Here is a 23906-nt window from a genome sequence, read left to right as displayed (position 1 = left end):
CCTGTTTAATAATCCCAGCATGAGCATTGAAATGACTAGGTGGCTATGACAGGTTGACTTCAATAAGACACAAATTCACATGCCTGCTGCAAGCGATAGAGCTCCAACACACACACACACACACACACACACACACACACACACACACACACACACACACACACACACACACACACACCATCATTGGGAGGATGTCTCCGTGTGTGAAAGAGTCAGGTGACTAAAACTATCAAACTCAACTGGTTAAAACTAATTATCTGATTCTTTGGCCAAAACTCTGGCATCTGTCACAAAGGTAGTGGGGGGGGGGGAATATTTCCACATCCAGCAGACACAGAGCATCACATGCAGTCACGGCAGATGCCAAATATTTTAGATATTTCTTTTATAGCTTATACAAAGCTCTTCACTAGCCTTGTCCGTCTGTAACGTGGCGCTGGACAGGTGGTTAAAGTGGGGAACAAGGTCACCTGACAGGGACCTCACTTTGGATGAAATAAGACTTGAGGCTAACAAAGCAAAGAAAGATACCAAGACAGAGATGAACAGAACATAACTATGTGTTCAGGAAACTAATCTAATATCGACAAAATAATGATTTAGAAACATAGACTGTCTAATTATGATTGAGTCCATGCACAGAAAAAAAAATCCTTTTCTTGGCCATTGATCAACAAGTCCATGGAATACTGAGATTACCTGGTCGTTTATTATTGATTACCTGATACCTGACTACCTCATATGAGAGAAGTAGCAACATTCCAAACGTTATGTAGTGTTGAAAAGTGCATCAAATATTGTGGGAAATTAAAATGTTCTACCATTGGCAATGCTCCATCATGCCATTTGTTTTAAACAATTCAAAAGTATAATCGACCAAAAGGACCTATTGCTTGTGAAAGTTAAAATGTTAGCAGCCCCTCAATAGATGCTTTAGGCCGAAGACATCGCTGTTTCCGTGAATACAAGTTCCTGGAGGGATGTTTTCCCGAGAAAAAAAGTTTTGTTTTTTTGGGAGGAACAAATTCCTTCTACTGAAATGTAATAAAAACGGTAGCCGATTCTTCTACTTTGGATTCAGGTGCCACATGACCTGGCCTGCCCAATGTAATCCAGAGATCTGGGGTTATATCACTTGTTGTTACAGTGCAAGAAAAAAAACAAACCCTGACTCATACTTCACCACAGGAGCTGTGATCACGCTGTAGCAAACATAGCCATGAATGTATGCTTTGTCCAGGAAGCCGTGACGCGAGATGCATTCGACCCCGCTGCATGTAAACACTGAGCCCAGGTTCGAGCAGAGCAGTGCGGCGTCGGGCCCTTTCGGGAAAGTCAGAGCCTCACTGTTCAAAGATGCTGCTCTCACCCACAAACACACTACTACGTAGACAAAGCGCGAGAAAAGGTGCATGCAAAAGATGAATTGCACATTAATGCATGTGAAGAATCATTAAAGGGCCAGTTCCCTCCAAAAGGAAAAATGCACATTTGTGCACTGTGGTGCTGTTTAATCACGCTAGATTGTTTAGGAGTGAGTTGCCCTTGCATCCATTGAGCGGCATGTGTTTGGCTCCTTATGTATAATGTGTGGCTGAGAATGTCTGGCACAGCACTGGGCTTGTGGGAGTGAACAGGGTGTGACTGAGGAGCTTTTTCTTCATTTATTTCTGCAATGAGTGTTTGTTTTTTTGTGTGCGAGAGAGTTTGACCGAGATGTTTGAGGACCTTTGAAGGATCTCTCAGTCACAGCGAAGCACCTCCATCAAGCGTTGCGGGGCTTTGACATGTGACTCGTTTTATCACATGAGTCTATTAAATATATTAAATACCAACTCTTCAACGTTTTGAGGGAATAATGACACTTCAGGCTGTGTGGTGTTGAGGATAATAACAGAATATCCCCGTAGTTAGAATGTTAGAATTGGTTTTACCCCAAAAACGTCCATGCATTTCATTCTATGAGAGAACAGCAAGGTTTTACAGTGTATAGAATGTGATTATAGAGCTGTAGGTTTTAGAACGTTCCAGGAAACAGGATTTCTAGAACAAACATTATATATATGTATGTATATATGTTTCATGGCCTGTAAATGTTAAAAAGTGAGTTAAAAGATTGGGTTAGTGTTGCTGGCGGAATGATCCTTAGGCCATTTAGGCAAGTAAACAACATTTAGACATTGAATTTAAACAGCATTAGAAAAATTTGAACTTGTTCCCCAAGATCTTTGGCTCTGAGCATGTAGCTCATCAAATAATAGTAATGAAAGGTCAAGACTGGGCTCATCCAGTAAAATCACTTGTATTTTTGTTTTTTTTCTTAATGATCTTATGACCTACTCTTTTCAGTGCATTAGCATATTACGTCCTTTATATATGACCACAGAAAACTTAAAACTTGAATTCAATAAGGGACTTTTATAAATGACTTTTGTGCAACTCTCCAACAAGGAAGATGTTAAAAAGCTCTGCAGAGTCAGATGATAACTCGGTGGGTTCTGATAAGCATCTAACCTTTTCACATACAAACATTCCATTGTTAGTAGGAAAAATATTGATTAGAATGGTTTTAAGTCCACAGGGATGAATTAACCCCTTAGTTACAAACTAATGCCATTTCATCTGCTGACCTTGTAATGCAGTCAAAAGCTCGGGAATAAAAAACCGGATGTGCAGCCTGATTGAACGGTTTGTTCAACTTCAGAGAAGGCAAGCATTAGATTCAAGGTCGGGTACAAAATGCAATTATTATGGATCCACAATCCAATTAATTTAAAACCAAAAATAGCAAGACACGTGTGGATGTTAGTCTGGGCCTCCATGCTTTTTGTGTTGACCCCAGAGGATAACAACAGACATGGGACGGAGGGAGGAGGGAGAGAGAAGGCAGCAGGAAAGTTTGAGGCTGCTGCTGTATCTCAACTGAGCAACAGAGGAGGTGAAAGGTTTGATCACTTGCAGTGCTGAGGATGCACGGCCCAAAGTGCACAGGGGGAAAGGGAGGCAAAATAGTCACAACAAAAAGAACTACAGCGGCGCTATAATTTGGATGGAAATGGGGACCCTAATAGCTTGCTCGACAACCCTGGAGCGCTCCGCGCACATGATTCAGTTGTCATAGAAACACACAGAAACGTTACCTTTCCACCTTTCGCTAAAAGGAAGTGATTTGCATTTTGCAGAAAACAATATTTTCTGTTTGCAGTCTTCATCTCATCATTCATGCCATAATGCATGACCACACTTCATGACAGCAGGCAGCGAGCCCTTTTCATTTGGTTGAATTTGGTGTGTTTATGGGGTTAACGCTATATGTATATGTCATACCATACCAGGGAAATAGACCTTGTTGTGTAGTATTAGACGTCTGCAGGAGACACTCAATTCAAATCGCATTCTTGTTGATCTCAGTCGTGGAAGAGACCTCTACTACACCACTACACACACACACACACACACACACACACACACACACACACACACACACACACACACACACACACACACTTACATAAGTGCCAGCCCGAGGTAGTTGGCAGTGCTGCCCCAGTACATTGGGTTCCCTGTGATGTTGAAAGGAAAGCCTGTCACCTTCTCATCCATCAGGATGCCAAAGTAATCACCTGGAAAACCATAGAAGACACACACAATGTGAGTTGGTTAGCGGGTGGAGATGGAATTTATTTGACGCAACATTCCATTTCACGAGTAAAACCCGTGTCACTTTTCACAGGCTTCTCCTTCAGTGATGCATTAGACTGATGCCAGTCCCAGCATGCACTGCTTTCTCCTCCAAGCACCAGTTGATGTGAAGAGATATGGCCGGACAAGGATGAAACCTGGTGGACAGTAGCACACTGTTGCCGTAGTTACAACCTTGATGTCTCATTTTGAACTCATCATTTGGTCCGCTCGTCACGCAGCAATCATTTTTGACACTTTTCTGAGAAAACAGCGGAGCCTGAAAGTCAGACCCAGGATCCACTGTCAGGGAGCATGACTTTGGCACCACACATACTCGTTAACGCTCCACCCTCCGCCTCCCCGGCAGCTACCGATGTCAACAATATGACCACATGGACAGGGCCTCGCGTCCAAACTTTGAAAACAAAAAGTTTAATTCCTGCTCCAGCTCTTAGAGAAACATTGAATTCTGCTCCTCTTTTGTGTTAAAAAAATATCATAGGTTAACACAATAACCTTATCTACATTTTTTTTTCAGAGAGGAAAAAGGGTTAAGCCTCTGAGTCGGTGTTTCTCAGGGCAACAGTTGATCAACATTCGAGGAGCAGGTGTTGCTAGGGAACCCGTTGTCAACTTAGTGCTGCAGACTGGAGAGTGGGTCACAAGTGTTCCTCACTCGCATGTCTCACACAACGGATCCACTCTCCTTTCAATCTGTGCAATCTATTCTTCTTCTCTCTCTAATAATTTGGTCCTTGGAAATAAAAAAAAAGGGTATCTGAGGTTAAGAAAGGTTGAGGTAACGTGGAAAGTCAATAAGTAAATTAGAGTTCAAATCACACACAGTGTGAAGCAATGGCCGACAACAGCCATCGGAGCTTGGAAGTGATATACAAACTATTTCCAGTGTAAATGGAGATAAAGCAAAGGTGGAGTTTCTTGCGCAATAAGCTTTAGCTCCTTGTAACCTCCGGTTGTTGCTTGCTTTGTAACACGTTCCCTGGATATTGTGTGCATACAAACACACAAAGACATGTTAATTTCCAACACACACAGGTAAAATGGACCTGCTGAATTAGGCATGGGGTGGTGCTGTCAAAGGGAGCTGTTATGTTCCAAGTTGTATAACAATTTACATTATGCATGCTCATTAAAGCACCACAGCTGTGGAAGGACAGAAGAGATTATACAAACAAACGGGTTTGCTTGTGATAGAAAACGGGCATGAGAACAAAACACTAACCTCATTTTTGACCTCAAAACAGCTTTTGGCAACCAATTCACTTTAAGGCCAGTTCTAAAACATGTCTTCTCGTGCTCCCGCTGTAACTGTTGTTTCATTGTGGTTACAAATAACGCCAATCTGGATTTGCTGAAGAGTAGCGAATGCACAGCGGTAGCCATGAGGTCAGGGAAGCGGGCCTGCAGTAGTGTGCGATGGCGGTTTACGTGAACCCTGTCTGCGTGATGTGGTTGTGCAGGGATTGCTTTTAATAAGTATGGAGTAAGTGAGACAAATCAAATTACAGTTCAAGCACAGTTCTAATCTGTATTTGTTAATGTTTAGGTAGGAAGAATGGTACAGGAAACTAAGAATCATCTTTTCATATTACTAGACACATACAAACCTGTAGTTTGTCAAATAACATGTGTTAAAATGAATAAATGAATGTCCAAAGCACCTCGAAGATCACCATATTGGAAAAGGCATATCCTCTGGGGAGCATGACGTAACCAATAGTCTTAGATAGGAACCTGAAGGAAACAAGCGCGGAATTTGCAACAACAACTTTTCTGGACCACCGTTATCTGCTCCTGTGTTCACAGGTCCCCTGGAAACTTTAGTCCGCCAATAACGGCTGCTGCTTCTCGTCAGTCACACTGTTGTGGAAGAAAGACTGTAGCCGACCCCTCTCACCCCGGACAAAAACAGTTTGTGCCCCCTCCCATCCGGCAGGAGGCTGAGGTCCATCAGGACTAAGACCTCACGCCACACAAACAGTTTCTTCCCTTCGGCAGTCGGGCTCATCAACAGAGCCCGGTTCCCCCCCCCTGACTGACTTCATACTCAACATGCACACACATGGTTATGTGTTCGCCTGTGTGCTATTTAAAAAAAATCTTGTCGTTTTTCCTACACTGTGTTATGTTATGCATGTGGTCAAATTCCTGTCTACGTGTCTTCCTTGCGTGAAATAATAAACGTTCCTGATTCCTGATTCGAATCAATATCTTAGGGGCGACAAAATAATTGACAACAAACATGGGGCCTTTGGAGGCAGATACGAAGATTTTTACATGTTCGGTTTTCATGCAAAAGAATGAGCAAGGTTTTTTTTTTTTAGAGATTGTATGTTTTACGGGTTGCAAAGCGCTCATATGTGGTTTAAATTTGTGATATTGGCCCACATATATTAAAGTTCTCCAAAGATTATTTCAAGTAAGTTATTGTAGATTAATTGTAAATTATTGTAGCATCCCTTCCCTCTCCATTCAAGCTAATTGAGATTTTAAAAAAGCACTTTAACTTGCTTGAGAAAGTTATCAAAAAGAGCCCGAAATATATTGATCAAGTCCCAATAGTGGGTTGAGCTCCATCACTGGATGGCAATTATCTTTCAAAACCTCAAATACCGCACAAAATGTGTACCGTACAAGACAAAGCTGGTTTTACTGTGGATTTCGTCAAACTACTATCAGTGGAATACACCTTTTAATATTCTACGCTTAATTTGATACCCACCAAGGAAGGTTCCAGTGAATCCCAGGACCAGGAAGCTGCTGACCACCAGCACAGTGCCCAGCACCATGAGGCCTACGCCGGCATAGAAAACATCCGTCCTGTCCATCACCTCCCACTTGGCCTGGGCCTTCATCGCCACCGTCATACTGCAGACAAGATCAAAATAACAGCCGTCTTTATTACTGCAGGCTGATTATTAGTGCCAAGGGCATGGAACACGTTGAAGCTCAATACCTTCACGGTAGATCTAAGAAATGACTGTGATAGATTCATGACGACAAAGAAAAAAGAAGTATCAGATAAGGAAAAGGAATACAACAAATGCAACAGCTCCATAGACCTTGCCAAATAAATTCACCTTCAAACGGCACACTTCTTTTTCCTGTCATTGTACCATTCTTACTAAAGCACTGCAGATTACAGACACACTCACTGAGCACTCAAGTGAAATACTGTGAGCTTTCCATGATCTTCACAAAATGGTCAATGGGAAATTGTAATAACGGGTTAATCATTTTATTTTCATCTCTTACTTTTATTTGCCACGATGAGCACACCTACAGATTGTGTGGACAAACAGGAGAGAAGTCTTCACACGCACTGAAGGTTCTGTGATGCGGGGAAAGGATACGGACTTGTTACCCTGTAGCACACTAGTCTACACTAATCCTATTAATCCATTCATGCTTATTCATACACAGCCTTTGGTTGTTGAGGGCCTGAGCACAATGTTTCCGTAGGCACGCTAACAAGTTCACAATGATAACGAGTTGATAATTAGAGGTTTTAAAGGGACAGTGCATGATTCAGAGGCTTGGTAAGCAGCAGTATCTGCACAGAGGGGATTAGGTGGTGAGAGGGACTCGGCACGCCATCGCTCCACCATCTCTTTACTGCTCTCCATGTCCAAATAAATCTTCTTTAAAGTTTACCGTGGTCAGGACCATATACGGTCGTACACAGATTTGGTCACGAACCCAAAGATTTGAACAAAATGTCATTTTGATCCGATCACGGCACAGGAAGAAAAAACAAAGCGGCCATTGAACATTCGGGTGGTAAATAGAGTTTATCCTCTGTGACCATGACTGTTTAAATGACCAATGTCAAAAGAAACTACATACAATAGTTGCTGAAGTAGGTTGGTCCAGAAATAGGTGCTTGATATGATGATCAAACGTGGGCCACCGGAGTGCAAAGACACATTAACTCGTATCAACTCTGCTCCAACACCATCTCCATGGGAGGAACTGACCATGACGTCATCCACGGGGGGAGTATAGACTAATGAACTATATTAGAGGGTAGTGTCATCATCTTCATTCTGTTCTTCAGAGTCACCAGGAGAATTTCACAACTTCACTGACTCCCTCGGTTTGATTTGACACCTCAGAGCCGACGTCCACTGCTCCAATCCCTGCAGACACAATCCATTATCCGTATGTTTGTAGACCCGTCTCTTCCCTTCCCGGCTCCCCCGACACCTCCCAATGCGTCCGCTGTCCGCGTGTTAGCTGCACTTCTCCCAGGCGTCGGACCAAAATGGCGCCCGCGCCGTCGGCGGTCTGAGGGTCGCTGTGCTATCTGGTGTTTGGATGAAGAGTTTTCGGGCCTGCCTTACAAGGTGCTCGGCTTGCTTTGCAGTGCGTGTAAAGGATGGTGCTTACAGAGTGTTGACACAAGGGAAGAATTTGCATTGAAATGTAAGAATTGATTGATGCGCTGGCTGCCTTGTTGCAGCACTGCTGGCTCTCTGAAAGACGGGGACACACATCGCAACGGAGCTTTGCTCTTAAAAGACTATATATACATACATATTGAAACATATTGAAAACGGGGGAAAGCCGCTGGGTCCAATGACAGGTCTGTAGCACTAAAGGTTATAACTTACAGCTGCTTACAAGCTCTAGATAACATTGAAATAGGGTCATTTCCAATAACTGTCATTATTGATTTTGATTTATTGATTTCAATAATATCAAATGTATAAATGTGGGATCATAACAATGACGCTTAACATCTTAACGTCCTGATATAATTGCTACAATCGCTCTAGTTTTGACGATTACTAAAAGTGATGACGCCATTATTGTCGTCAAACCGGCAGGTGCCCTCCCTCCCGACCTTGAGTGTATTGTATGATATTAACTCCCACTCCACGGCAGGCAGCCTCCTCCTGCTCCATTTTTTTCAGAATCACAAACATTTCTAATAAGAACTTGTGAATTAAACTATTAGGATGAATACACTGGAGCAGTTAGGGAGAGCTGTGTTGAGACAGTTGTGAATTACATGACTTATTTGGCTTCCTTTAATCCATTTGGATGACATTTTAAGTCCTTAAAATAGGGACCCGAGATACCAGTTATTGATTTTGGATTCCTTCTTTTGTAAGTGGCTGAAAAGTAAATAGAGCACAGCGTAATATACTTGAGTGATCTGTGGAGTTGAAGATTTAATATAATGGAACACAGGCACACTGGTACAGCTTTGAGCCTTAATATCTGTACCGTCTCCACACGGCGACTTCCCTGCACAAAAACATGGCTCCTGATTTAAAGCAAGGATTGGGGTTATGTAAAAAACTGGGTTACGGGGTCTGTGCTGCAAATCTAATGGTGTGACGCCATGCGGCTTCTCGTTATGACACACCGGACACAAAGAGGTGAGATGACTTGTGGAGGCACTCTGCGGGGATTGGGATTGGAAAAGAGACGCGAAAGGCGGTCAGTGGGACGGAGATGTGGGAAGGAGGTCAGTGCGTGCGCGAGTGTCAGCTGGACACACTGTTACAACTGACGCCTGCCGATCTCTCGCGCTTCCAGAACTAAAAGGAAAGTGGCGTTTATTAATGCTGGGTTTTGAGGTGTAGCGGTGCGCCTTCACGGAGTTTCATATCAGAGATGTTCCCGTCCATTTCCGCTTCAAATCCTCACTTCACGTTGATCACAAACAGGGCCAAAGATGTAATGTTCCCCGGGGACGGCTGCTCCCTCCTCCACCATTTCCTAGAAAGTCACAGGCTACTGCTTCTATTGCCTCTGCCACAACGTGTGCACCTGCTAAGGAGGTTCAACCTCCCTGAGGAGCTGCTGGTCATGTTCTACTCCGCCATCATCCACTCTTCTCTGCTCTTCCATCTCTGTGTGGCTTGCATCGGCCACTTTAGATCATCAGGTCCATTGGCTGCAGCCTGGACTTTGATCCCACATTTGTACACACACACACACACACACACACACACACACACACACACACACACACACACACACATATATATATATATATATATATATATATATATATATACTTTGGGATAGTATGATTCTGATCCCAGTGTTTCCCCAACATTTATATTGCATTCCAGGAATGACCTGCTAATGCAGTTCAAAGGCTGACATGGCATTCCCAGTCCGTCACGGTGGGTTTTGTGGTTGTCATGGTTGCACACGGAGCCACAGTGGAAAGTTGAAATACAAAATACACTTTTTAGGTTTAACTACTAGTGAACACGCACACACCCACCGCCCCAATGTGTAGGGCCTTCCCGACTAGTTCGCTCATGCAGGTTGATCAAAAGTGCTTTGGATTTCATTTGCATGAAGGAAAAGGGAGCTGAAGATGATGAGGATCAAAAAAGACTTGAATTGAGGAGGAGAGCGAGCGCTTCACCTGTGACTGCGGTACACGTTGAGGAGGATGATGACGAAGCCCAGGCAGTAACAGGCCAGGTGGGGGCTACCAAAGAGCCTGGAGAGAGAGCGTGTACGATGCTCCCATCTGGCCACCTGACGAAAGACAAAGAGACACAAAGCACGAGTCATGAGATGCAGGCGGAATCCATACTACGGTTATACGGGGGAGGGGGGGGTAGTCGACTTGACATGCAGGAGGGAAAGGATAGACTAAAATAACATCTGCTTAGACTGATTTATGTGGGAAACTGGAGGACCATCAGCGAGTCTTAATCGCAACAAATTGTCTCCGAAAAATTCAGCAACGGCCATTGTGTTTGTGAAAAGATGTTTGCATCGAGCAGATACATTTATTTAATGTTCTTTTTCTCTTCAAACTCATACATGTCACTCCAATATTCCCTCTTTTGGCCCTATTTTGGTCTCGACCAACTCTCTTCGGCTTAGCAAAATGAATCAAATAATAATAAGATGAATATATTATGTTATTTGTATGGGGCTTTTTACGTCAGACACTTTTAAAATCCTAAAATATTATATACATGATGTTGTTCCCCGATTGAAAACCAGGCTGTGAGCCCGTCCAACCCCCGAAAGTCCAAAGAACTATTATTCAAGGCCAAGTTTTAGCCCCAGTGAAAGCATATAATAAAACAGATATTTGTTACTAGGTTGAGATGATGTGGTTGTTGCCTTCACCCTCTGATTTAAGAATGTGAAGCATTCACAGAGAGCACGTACGTGACGGCTTACTTTCATTGACCGCTAACAGATGAATGTGTTGATGCTTGTGAAATTATTTAGCTATTCCTTTAAAACCTTGACCTAGAAACATCGGAATCTTTTCAAATATTTCCCTTCTTTTTTATCCCTCACCATGACGGAGGATTGTGTGATTGAGGCAGTCATTTCCGTTCCTTTCCTACTATTTGAAATTGCAAGAAACCACGTAGTACCACATTCCAGGAAATATGGACAGGAAGTCTGCACTCGCCTCTCATTTCAGTTTTCAGAGAAAAGTTAGTTTGAAACGCAGCGATTAGTGTGTGAACGCCTTCACTGTTTTAAGCGCCGCTGTGTCTGTTTTAGTTTTAGTACAGCAAGGGAGAAACAAAAGGGAGACCAGGCCTCCTGGCAGACAGCTCACAATGCATCCAGGAGTTAACAGCGTGTCTGAGTCAAACTAGAGGAGGCAAGAACTTTTCATTTTTGACCAAACCCTGCTAATAGACCAAAGAAAGCCAGTGGTTTCTAAGTTTCAAAGAGCTGTTATAATCCCAGAGGTCATTTGATGTATCAAAAATGGTCGCATGTCTCATGGTTTCTTTGGAGACTGACATCTTCACACAAAATCTGAGTTGGCTTCGTTGGACCCACAACGTTCATTCGCAGTTGTGCAATTCCAAGCGGTCGCTTCTGACGGACGAGAGGCTCGTATATCGATACGTTCGTACACTTTTAAGAACGTTTGCCCAGTTGAATAATGTACAATACTACATCTTAAAACCTCACTTTTTAGACTAACAAATACTATTTGTACTACGGGACTAAGAAGACAACTACCGTACACAATCAGATAATATTTCCCCTCAGAGGAAACCATCTGCTATTCTTGTTCTTATTTGTGCACATCCCTTAGATGGCTGGTCCATAAGGACTCATCGTACGGCTATAAAAAGCCTCTAATTGGCGATTGTTCCCTGTACAGCTCTTCAAGTCGCACTTCACGCTCAAAATAGAAACTATTACAAAATGTTCTGCGACCTAACAGGTGTTTGAACTGTCACCCGTCACCGGGCAAAAGTATCGTTGGTCCACTCCAAATTGTTGTCTAACCCGAACCGTGCGGGTGGACTGTAAAAGGACACGGATGTTGCCATGGTAACACCTTTTCAATGCTCACGGGAAGGAAGACGGATTTCGAGAATATGCACCAAAGTGAAAGGAAAACAAAGCGCGGCGTTTGACTATCAGTCGCTAGGCAGCCTGAGGCGGTGACAGGAGGGCGGAGGCGGGGCTTAAGCTTTACTTTGGTCAGATGATAAACCCGAGGGCACGCAGTGGGGCACAACTGCTTCACAGTCATTCTCCCTGGGCTCTCTGCCCCCCCCCTCCCCCCTCAACGTGTGCTCCTCCTTGATCGATCTTGGATCCTAATTTGGAGGCTTTGGAGGAAGGAGACTTCTGGGAAATGAAATCCCAACCATAATTTGGCTGCTCTGTGACTCACCCTGAGATTACATCCTAGCCTTGATTACGTTACAGTCTGCTCCTTGAGACACTGGGACACCAAGAGCCACAAGGTCAACAATAACAAAGGGCCGTTTGGTAGCGGGTTAGCCTTGCAGGTAACACATTTGTGCGTGCAGATATGACAAATATGACAAACGCATCGTAATGTTGTCGCTGTTAAATAATCATCCATTTGTGGATAAATGTTGACGGATTAATGGTTGCGTTCAACATTGCGATTTATTCGTTCTTCTGGGAAGTCCATGTTTGTACTGGATTTCCTTTGGAGAATCTAAGTAAAGAAGAAAAAAAAGAAAATGAACACACTTTCAGTCGTTCATTTCTTAAATGACCTGTTTTTCAGTCGTCGGCCATCGTTGCAGCAGCTTGTTTAAGCACTTATCTAGCACCCGACCCCCAGATCCCATCAGGGCGTCGGGGGCCTGTTAACCTAAAAACATGCCAGGTGGTCTCAGTGTGTCGATCTCCTCTCATTCATTAATATCCATCACAATAATCTTCAAACCAATCACATCCGTTCTATCCTTTTGGTGTTTGGTGCTGCAAAGTAAAAAAGAGAAGTTACGGTACATAAGGTTCATTCAACCCTCAACCAGAAGGCTCCTAAGGCTCCAACAGAAGATGGCATAATCAAGACAGCGGCTAGGAAGAAGTGGAAGTGAAAGACAGGAAGACGAAGCAGAAAAACATATGCTGTGTGAAAAGTTTTGAATCATTATTCAAATGCAAATCAAAAGAACGAAACGCAGTTCATTGGGAGATTGACTACTATCAGAGCTGGGTTGGGCATTACATCAATGGGAGTTCCATTAAATTCGATATTTATCAAATTCTGGTATTTTGATTCCTTTTATTTATATGTATTGATTTGTACATTTAAAAAAGTTAGAAAACAAATGTTAAAAAAAGAAGAGCAATAAGCAGTGGCACATGACAGAGGGATCCCAGTCCTTTCCACACAGTGGAGCATACGGCTGGACTAAACAAACCAGACAAACTGTTACTGTCTTCATGTCTATTTGGCAAAAGGCAACCCAAGAACCCATCTTAAACCCACGTGGGGGGGAAAAAAAGATTACAACGCCCCTCTACAGACCACTGGAGCATCGGTGGGACTGCACACTCATCTCAATCCGCAGGTTTGATGAACCTCTGGGCAAGCGAGTACACTCAAGTCACTCAGGTGTTGTGCAGACAGACTGCTGATGCTCTTATCAACTCGGAAGTGAAGCCAAAGGATGGGGGGGGGGGGGGGGGGGGGGAGAAACCAGGGAGTGGCACCAGCACGGCAGAACAAGCAGCACTCGAAGACAGATTCAATCAAGGCCTGGGTAACAGGCTCCCACAGCGTTCCCATCAGCCCAAATAAATCCCACGTACACACACTCGACTGGGCTTGAATGCAGGAAATAAGTGAGACATCCGAGGGGTAGGAACTTCTAAGTGACCCAAACAGGAAAAATAAAGCTGAAGTCCCCCAGATGGTTCCGTTAATTACCTTTTAGTCATGGTGTTTTTACACAATCTACCGGGTTGCTCTGGTTTTTTGTCGCGATTGTCATTATCTTCTGTGGGTTCACGTTGGCCTGTTCCACAGTTTTAGAGTGGGAGCAACTCTTAGTGTGAGAACGAACACCTGGAAGAGGCAAAGTCTCCACAAAAGCCTCTCCTATCCACACTCCCTGCCATTCCAGTGTTTGGCTGTCACTCCATCAGACACACACACACACACACACACACAGCCGAGAGCATTTAACGCAGGGATGTGTGCTGTCGTGGAGTAACGAGGAGAAGGTAGAACAAGAACACGGATGGATCACATGCACATCAGCGACACCCTGATTAAAAGCACTGATTGGATATTTGAATATATTCGGAATTATGGAGATTTTTTCAACGGCAGATACGGGGGAGAACATGCACTTCCAAATAAACAGATTCATTTTTAGAGAAAGATGGATCGCCTTCAGGGGACAGGACACCTTCTTCTTTTGCCCCCCCCCCCCTCCCATCCCCTTAGCAGTGCGGCTCTAGGGAGGCTGCCAGTCCACCCCTTCGGTCCAGACTGAAGCAGATGGATTACCATGACGTTTTGTAACAGAGAAGACATTTTGGTTTCTCCGCTTGAACCTCTTGCGAGATTATTGAAGTTCCAATAGCTGGTTTTATGGCCAAGCACATGTTGACACTATACCTGCCATGTGTCATGATGTGGTAGAGCTCCCAGTATGCCAGAGGAAAAGGGGACCTGACACTTCATCAGCTTTACCAATAGAAATGAGGTTAGCGGATTTGTCATTGTCTAAAAGTTGGATTCCCATGAGTTGCTCATTGAATTGCACAACAGATCAAGCGTTTTCTTTGAGTAGTTTTACTGTTTTGGTTATACACAGTAAGTGTGGCATCCTGCTATTCATATAATTAAACTGGGCCCTAAAACACCCCTTGCATGCAAGTTAAAGCCATATGAAATTGGGATCGGTGTTGTGATCCGCCTCCAGGCAGAGGCAGCAGGTCAACCCTATTATATCACCCCAATTATATCAGTAACGATGATTCAGCTCTTATGATTTCAGCCTGCGTAATAGCAAAATGGATCTATGCCGATGTCAAGGTTGTGGCCCCTAACGGTCGCCATGTAGCAATTTTGACATAGAAAATCAAAGTGAAATAGGCCGAACGAAAATATATGAAAGGAAATCATTGGTGGAAAGGCTGAAAAGGCTGAAAATGCACTGTGGCCACACTAAGGGTTCAGAGCCTGTGGCTTGTGTGTAATGCACAGAGTAATGTGACTATAATCATTGACGGGTGATCATCGGACTTCATTAACCCTTTGAGCGACCTGTGGCCTGTGGGACGAGACGGATCCGATATGTGATGAGGCTCCATGTGTATGTTTTTTAGTTTTTTATTTAGAAAATAGATTTGATTGTAATATAATAAATATTACTTGTATTATTTGTCTTTCTAAGATCACAGTCGACAAAACTGTTGCTCTGTTTGGGCCATGTGAACCATCTCAAGAACGGAAAAACATGAATGTAAAGTGAAATAATTGAATTAAACCTTAAAACGATCGTGTATATTAAATTATTACAGCCTTTTACTTAAATATGAAAAAGACAGCAGGGATAAAGGCATCTCTCTTAATATATACCTATACAAATACAGTTTACCTTAAATGACCTTTCCTATCAAATCTTTTTTTTAAATGCCTTAACAGAGTCAATCAAATGTAACTTCTTAACTTTAATCAAACATTGATTTCTTGTTGTTGTGTTTACATGCCCATTGAGTTTAATGAGCATCTGATTCTCTACCGTGCACACACACACACACACACACACACACACACACACACACACACACACACACACACACACACAGTCCCGGAGTTATGGGGACGTTTGAGGTCAGATCACCATTGCAATCAGTGTAATTGAAATGTTTGATGAATGATCTGAACCTTTAGTTCCTCACTGATGACATGAATATCCAGCTGACTGAAGTCAATACGTACAGCGTGTACAGTGAAGAGTTTGATTATTGAAAAGCTGCTATTGCCTTGATCTTATCTGCAGTATCACAGTCATCCAAGGTCAAGCCGCATTAAAGGATACACCTTTTCAGGTGTGTACATTTACTAGGAGTTTCTCCAAGAACATGTTTCATTCCTCAATGTTAAAAAAAATACTGAGGGAATGGGAGCCTGAAACCAGGAGGACATCACCAACACGGGAAGCCAGGACTTTCCTGGGTCCAGACCTTTAAATCCTTCTGTTCTCTTCCCTTCTCTTCCTCACAACGTCCCTCCCTACAATACGGTGTGAATCTTCAACCCTCACACGTAACCTTTGGCCTCCAAACAGTTTGGGATTTGAGTAACTGTTACTACTGCGACCTCTGGGGTTCCATCGAAACCCAGGTGAGGCTTAAACCATTACATCTAATATATTATTTGGAGACGGGCAGTTTCACCTCCACGACATGGGCAGCGGCTGCAGAAAGTGCTGCGGCAGCACGAGCCGTGGCACGTCTGGTCCCAGTAGATGCAGGTCACTGGGCAGCACGGACCTGATGACTGGAGACCCGACTCCATATGCAGGCTGCGGATCAGGTGACGGGGAATTCGTTGTTCGCTCCGCCGCCACACGAAAGGCAGCTTGGTTATGCATGCATCGGGTGGCCTCTTTTTGCTCACCTGAGGCTGACCTTTGCTGGTACGTGCACAGTCAGTTGTTGTTTCTGCGGTTACTGAAAAAATGAAGATGCAATCAGGATCTGATTGATTCCGGATGAAGCCAAAAGGAAAAAGCTGTGAATAGACGCCGTTGGGTCAACTGCTGTGTGGCTGTTTCTTTGTGAGTTTCCGCCACTAAAAACACAAACAAAAGTGTAATAAATGTATTGAAGAGAGCTTTATTCTCCTTACCCTGACCCTAACACAGCATGCAGTGCATACGTGGCCGCCTCAGAGGAGACCACCATGGCCAATCACATTTGTCACATTCATCCTCGCATTCAAACCCATTGCTCTCCCATGTCACGGCACCGACATTCCCCTCAGAGAAAACATGTTATCTATCAAATGCACTGCCAAGAACGGAGGGAGTCATTGTTTCAGGTGAAAGACAAGTCGATACACTAGGAATAATAAATAAAACCAAATAAGGTGAGGTCACAGTAATGTAATGTGATCGTAGAAGGATCCCAAAAAGAGATGCCACGTGCGTACAATGAACAACATAACAGAGTCGCGACGTATTAAAATGCAAATGACAGTAATGATTCATATGCTAAGCAGAATAACAACAGAGGAATGACAGCCGATAACAATGACAGCATCAGTGGATACAGTGGAATAACTTTGATCTGGGCCTTTGAATCAACCGTTAAGTGCATATTTTTCTCTGGTTAAAAGTGGAAAAAAAATGGACAAGACAGAACTCAAGGTGTTTGTGTGATGTTAGAGAGGCTCCTTCTCTAAAAGAAGCGGAAAATGTCTGGCAAAACATTAGACGACCTTCGCACACACACACACGCACACACCAGCAGCTTTCAAGCCCTGACACTTTAATGCACAGTAATCAGCCCATATAGTCCTGCTAATAATGATCCTTAATATATAACTGTCAATAAGACAAAGACTGCTATGTGCGTCAGAAACTACAATGTATATTTGGTAAATGCCGTAGATGGTTTTCAGGTAAATGTTGCAGAGCTGTGCGAGGCCATCTCTTTTATTTTTTGGTTTTACTATTTTTTTTTTGCTTTTTAGAGTCCATTTTCAGGTAATGATTGTGTTTTATTCCAGCCTGCTCATTTGTCCCCTCAGTTTTCTCCCTCCTGTTTTGCCTTCAGTTTTTACCCTTTTATTTTTAGTTTATAAATATTAAGAATTAGCCGGACACGTTTTTCTTTAAATAATTCCTTTGACTTTTTTTTTTACACCATTACAGTTCCTCCTCTTTTATTTCCAATGGCCCTGGTGATGAAATGACACCTATCCGTCCTCAGATGATGGTTGGGACGCTTCCACAGCCCGTGAAATGGACGCGTGCACAACTAAAAGGACAATTATTGCAACTTGGGCCTCCCATAAATAAATCGGCAACAACAGCAGAGAGCAGTTTTCCCACAGTGTGTTATCTCAAGGCCTGTCCAGCGCAGTGATGTAAAACTAAAGAGAGCAGGCCGACCCCTCTCCTCCCGGCGCGCTGTGTCAGCGTGACATCTGCCTCTAATCTAATCGTATTCACGCCGCCGCTGCTTCTTCTTCTTCTTCTTTCTTGGCGCGTTAACACTCGTCGCTCAGGGGAACCGATGGCGGAGATGGTCCTCGGGTCGACCTCACGACCTCGACCCGGCGCGGGGTTTCTCCCAGATGGGGACCCACGACATGTCATGTTTACACTAATGTGCCGCGTTTCGCTTGAATGTTGACACAGAGCGGCACAGATTGCAACGTCACACACACACACACACACACACACACACACACACACACACACACACACACACACACACACACACACAGACACACAGACAATGTCAGTGTAAAAGTTCATCAGCCGACTGAAGAGGACTCATGTCTATTATTTATTTATTTAACTTAATTCTTTAAACTTTCAGAAGCATTTGGATCGGCTAAAATAATGTCATTTGTTATTAATTCTCGCACTGACTGGTTTGTGTCTGGCCAGCACAGTCCTCCTTATTACGGAGGTGTCGACACTATGGGATGCATCGTGATGCGTTCACCAGTTCTTAGTAAAAACGAGCGTTGCGTAAACAGGGTCAAATGTAATCCTACAAGGTGTATTTTTGTTGGCGATACACTAAAATGAATGTAGTTGTTTGATGGGGAAGTTTTCACAGCAACTAGGGATGGATATAAGAGAAAAAACACAAATAACACAAAATAGAAAATAAAGTAAAAGATTTTCGGTAAAGTTGTTGAATCTCTTGGCCCGCTGTTTCTCGGAGCTAAAAAGAACAAAACAAGTTGAGTAAGTGTTCAGCATCTCAGTGCAATCCTCTGCACACATCCAGCGGCTCACACCAGTCATTCTCCATGGAAACTAAATGTCCAGCCCCACAAGGTTATAATGCCGAACACACTCTTAACAGGAAGTCAAAAAGTGAAGCTGCACAATCTGCCCACACACGTCACTAGACGGGCACACTGTGTGCACAACGAAAGGCCCACACATGTTGTGCCTATTGTATCAAAGTACTGCGGAGGCATTTAATGGTTTCCAAGTCTGCAGAGAAAAGTGAACAGAACAAAAGAAGCAGAAGAGTAACTCGCTGGAGTTGCAACTTCACCGAGGTTAGGTTAGGTGTTTCTTAATATTATTATACTTTCTTCAATAACTCACTGAAATATACAAATATTTCTTCTTGCTTCAGTCTGTCTCCTTCGCTCTCTAAGCTCGTGCAGTCGGCCCCTTGAGAAGTTCAATAAAAGATACTGGGCACTGCACAAAAGTTGCCCTGGTCCTGCTCTTATTTCTGTTGCATCAGTTGAGCCTGAATGTACATTCGGACGAATGCATCAATCCCAGTCACAGTGAAATGCTTCCTGGGAGGAGTTTGTGTTGCACCGGAGGTTGATCCCCCGAGTGAAAGCTGCTGGGCTGTTTCCTTCTGCGGAGCATCTCCTGGTCACAACGTCCGCAGCGCGCACGGTCACACCAACCATGTCTTATTACTCCGGGCACACGACTGAGCCGGGCAGCGTGCACCTCACACGGCTGCTTTTACAAAAAAGACAAAGAAAGCGACTCCGTCCTCGCTCACCAGGCTACAGACGGAGTGGTGGACCGGACCACAGGAGACACACTTTGATTCTGTGCGGGTACAAAATGTCAGGTCACGGCAAACAGTAGTCGTGAGACACAACTCTGTAGAATGCGTGAGGACGTTTGTAGGTTAATGGCACTAGGCTGCAAATAGCAATAATGGTTTTATTGACTAACCCATTGATTTTTTTTACGATTGATGGATTTTCTGCTAAACGGTTTTCTTTTTTTGTTCCACACACACACACACAGCAGAGGCGAGAATGGAATGATGAGAACTTCAAGTTGAAATATTTCAGCCCTTTGTAGCACTGAAAATGCTAACCCTTCAGCAGCATCAAGGGGCACAGCACATTGGGGACGCAGTGTGCCAGGCAACAATGGTGGGTGAGAGGGGGTCTTCAGAGATCCCATCGCCATCAAAGAGAACGCTCCCTGGACCAGCTGGGCAGCTACGGCGGCACAAGTCAGCCCAACAGTGAAAGAATACTTCCAATAAGAGATCGGCACGTGTCCGAGCCTTGGAGTGCGGCAGAAACGTGATCAATGGCTTGCTTCCTTTAAGAGACGTCGGTCCGTTGAAACCAAATGAAACCTCGTGCCTGACACCCGCAGCGTGTCATCTTTTATCACAAGCCTCTCTAAATGAGTTCCATCATTCCCTATTACAGCCACTTACAGGTGATCTTTGAGCGTAATGCACAAAAACAGGCTGATTTGGGACCACGTGCTGGAGGGAGGGGGGGGGGGAGCGCAGACCGCCTCACTGACATTTGCCGCTATGCAAATTATTGTCATCTCGTTTGTAACGTGAGAGATGCACAGACGGGATGAGGCGATGCTTTTAACGGATAGTGAAACACAAAATCCTGATGGGAAACGTATGCAACAGTAGCAAAAAAACTGTATTTTATTGAAGTTGTATTATTTTTATGAACATTTAGAGCTTGGACAATCCTTATCACTGTGTCTGATGGATGTTTTAGGCTCAAAGCATAAACGTATTGGCTGGTTCGAATGACTCAAGTCTGCAAACACTCGACATGTCGAACTGATTGAAAATAAAAGAGATCCTTCTCTTCCTACGTCTTAGGATCATTAAGCTATCATCACCCCCAACACCCGACATCATTCATAGCCCGATAACTGTGACGCAATATTATGTAACGTACAGCCCATTAGATATGGAGTACAATCCGTCCTGATTGCCCTATCCTTATGCTGAACAATTAGGATTAAGTCTGTGAAGCGTAGCCCTGTCTAAGAGCCCGAAGGTGCAGTTTGATCGCCCTGATTAGACCAGCAGCCTATCGGTGCCAGTTGGTTTCTTCCACTACATTGAAGGCGTTACTGGGAGTCCGGTGTGCTGGTGCCGAATGTACAGCGCGTCAGGGCCTCGTCCCAGCTGGGATTCCGGCCTTTGGGGCCTTGTGTTGCGCGTCTAACCCTCTCGAGACGACAACATAGAACAAAGACTGATACCAACGTGAAAATGGAGCGCGAACGAGACAACGTCTGAGTCATGCAAGGCGACAAACAGAACTATTTTAGTGGCTCCAACATCCGCGGCATCTCTTACCACGTTCCAGAAGAAAGGGTTGAAAATGATGGCGGCCACAGCGACGCAGAAGCTGGAGTCTTGGAAATTGGTGAGTTTCAGCAGCCCTTCTATAAGCGACAAATCCATCTGAAAGAAAGCACAACAAAACAATATTATGGTTGCTGCTTATGAAAATGAGATTAGGATACTGTCATATGGAAACATTAACCAGCCTTTCATCCGAGTTTAGCGCAAAAGATCTTTTGAAAAGATAATTCTGAGTGGATGTTTCTCATCCACTGCTGGCATGTGAACATCAGCTGATCAGGATTAACAGTTCGTGGCCCCGGTTCTCCAGTCGGATACCAGGAAACCAGCGAAGAAGAAGACGCAACAACAAGGTGTCGTCAAAAGGGAAAACCAAAACGGGATGGAAATAAGACATTTATGCTGGAAACACACAAACACACAGTAAGAAGCTATTATGATATCATCATAGGTAACATCTGCACTGACCAATTACTGCCTAACACACCTGCTCCTGCTATAAAAATGGAGAAGGGTGGATAACTCTTTCCTGGTCATTTTCCTTTCAAATCTTTTCCAGCCGGAGGAGTGGACAGAAGCAACGTTTTTTAAAAGAAAGGCAGTACAAATATGGACTTCACAGACTAACAGGTCCCTGCACAGTAAATGACAGCTGAGTCCTCAGTGCTGAACATAGATTATTGATGGATAGATCAATTATTGATAGACTGTTTATGCTGCTCTCTGACCAATGACATGCAAAAGAAGGCAGATTAATGAATGTGAACGTGCCTGCTGTGATGTTATGATTGTTGATGGTTTCTTGTTTTTCTATAAAAATGTAGATACAATTGGAATGCCCTGGCAGTGGCAGTGGTTTCATCCTCGATAATAAAAGTGTGCAGTACACTACTCGTGAATTTATTATTGAACATTGCGCATTACAATGTGTTTAATTGCAGAGATTTTGTGGGATTAAGAGTCTGACCGGGGTGGGATTGGCTTTTTTTTAATGACGCTTCAGCTTTTCGTCGGCTCCTCTTCTCACAAAAACCACAGTTAAATCACATGCTCTCATGCACACAATATTTGTACTGTTAAGGCAATGGATGACGTGTGGCACATTGGCGTGAATAAACGAAGCGCAGCGCCGCTGACTGATGTTCCTTCTTCGGCACACGCCGGACGGCTCAGTGCGGCTTTTCCGGGTTCGTAGCTGCTGACGCAAGAGATGAAAAGCAACAACGTGCTTGTGTCATGTGCTTCATTCGATTAGTTCATGCCATCTTAATGTTAGATCTCCCTGTGTGATAATGATCGCTAAGCTGTGATAAAAAAACTTAGCACTCTCTTTTACAAAGTAGTGCTAGCCACCATTACTGTTCCTAGAGAATTTGCCCCGAGGGGACACCAAGGACTTGCCGTACACAGATAATGAACAAGGGAGGTCAAGGCTACAAATGAGTGGGTTAAGTTAACAATAACAATAATCCTCTACATCAAGCTATGATTATGTTACCGTTAGACGCAAACTTGTTTTAATTGTTGTTGTTTTAATTGTTGTTTATGATATTTTTATCTGCATGCTTTTAATTCCATCTTCATTACTCTCTGAAAATATTTACAATATTAATGAAGTTTGGTGTTCATAAGCGTTACTAAAGTGAAGATTGATAAAAGCTTGTGAAAGGTTGCAGGTGAAAATGTCAGCTAACTCTATGACACGGATCTCGCTCTTATCTTTTTCAAATGGAATTTAAAGGGTAAAAAGTCAAGAGTAATCGGGATGGTTTGCTATTAAGCTGTTTGCTGTTTGAATTAAAGAGAATTAATAACAGATTGTATGAAAAATGGAAAGTGCAGAAGGTTTTTTGTTTATTCTTTTCAACATACTAAAACAGTGACATAAAAAGAAGGGATTGAAAATATTATTTGTGTTACAAAATCTACTACTTTATAAATGAAATATGTTTCCTCTTGCCTTTGTTTACAGTCGGTTTGAACAACATGCTCTTACTTTGAAAAATGTTTTTTATTTTTTTTTATTTCCGCCGTTAGGAGCTCAGTCCCGCCGTGACGCGGACTGCTCCGGTCCAACCGGGACCTTTGCAGCGTGTCCCAGCGGCCTCGCGGTCTCCTGGGAACGTGACACACACACGCGGCCCGGCTTCAGCACCGAAGCTTTCATCATTCGTAACGTTACCTTGGAGTAGTCCACGTTGTTGAGTCCTCCGCAGCAGTCCAGCGGCACGGCTCGCTTCTCTTCCCCGGGATTCTGGTACCGAACCGCAGCCGCGTCACTCATACACCTCGCGCGCACGCTAACGGACCCCCGGCCCTGTATTACGCGAAAATAAAATGATTACACAATTTTTTGAGTGCAAAGTTCGTGTTTTTCAGAGGAGCTAGGGAGCAAACGTTATACACGTCCTCATAACCTCTAACCCGCGCTCAATGCATCTTGGGAAATGTAGTCCCTATTTCACATGCACTGGATAAAAGCATCTAATTGGGATTTTACGCGCATTGCGGCCCATATTTTCGCTTCATGTTTATGAGACATCTTTTAGATCATTGTGCCATAAAATCAAAACCAATGACTTGAGATGCAATTTAGTTCATTTAGAGGTATTTTAGTAGGATGCACATGAACTATG

The 23906-nt window shown here is 43.7% G+C and overlaps 1 protein-coding gene across 1 annotated transcript in view; it reads right to left on the bottom strand.

Annotated features, from left to right (window-relative positions):
* The window catches only part of pemt (phosphatidylethanolamine N-methyltransferase), a 28781-nt gene extending 5114 nt beyond the window's left edge, over nt 1-23667 (bottom strand). Inside the window, exons 1-5 of the mRNA XM_037464122.2 lie at nt 23453-23667; nt 21262-21369; nt 10100-10215; nt 6428-6573; nt 3512-3623 (exon numbers count right to left, since the gene is read on the bottom strand). Coding sequence (XP_037320019.2) covers nt 3512-3623; nt 6428-6573; nt 10100-10215; nt 21262-21369; nt 23453-23554 — 584 coding nt within the window. The 5' untranslated portion in view covers nt 23555-23667. The remainder of the gene's footprint in view (nt 1-3511; nt 3624-6427; nt 6574-10099; nt 10216-21261; nt 21370-23452) is intronic.
* Between the last annotated feature and the right edge of the window lie 239 nt (nt 23668-23906).

Source organism: Pungitius pungitius, chromosome 21, assembly GCF_949316345.1.
Source record: "Pungitius pungitius chromosome 21, fPunPun2.1, whole genome shotgun sequence".
NCBI lineage: Eukaryota > Metazoa > Chordata > Actinopteri > Perciformes > Gasterosteidae > Pungitius > Pungitius pungitius.
This window is presented reverse-complemented; position numbering and strand designations above follow the sequence as displayed.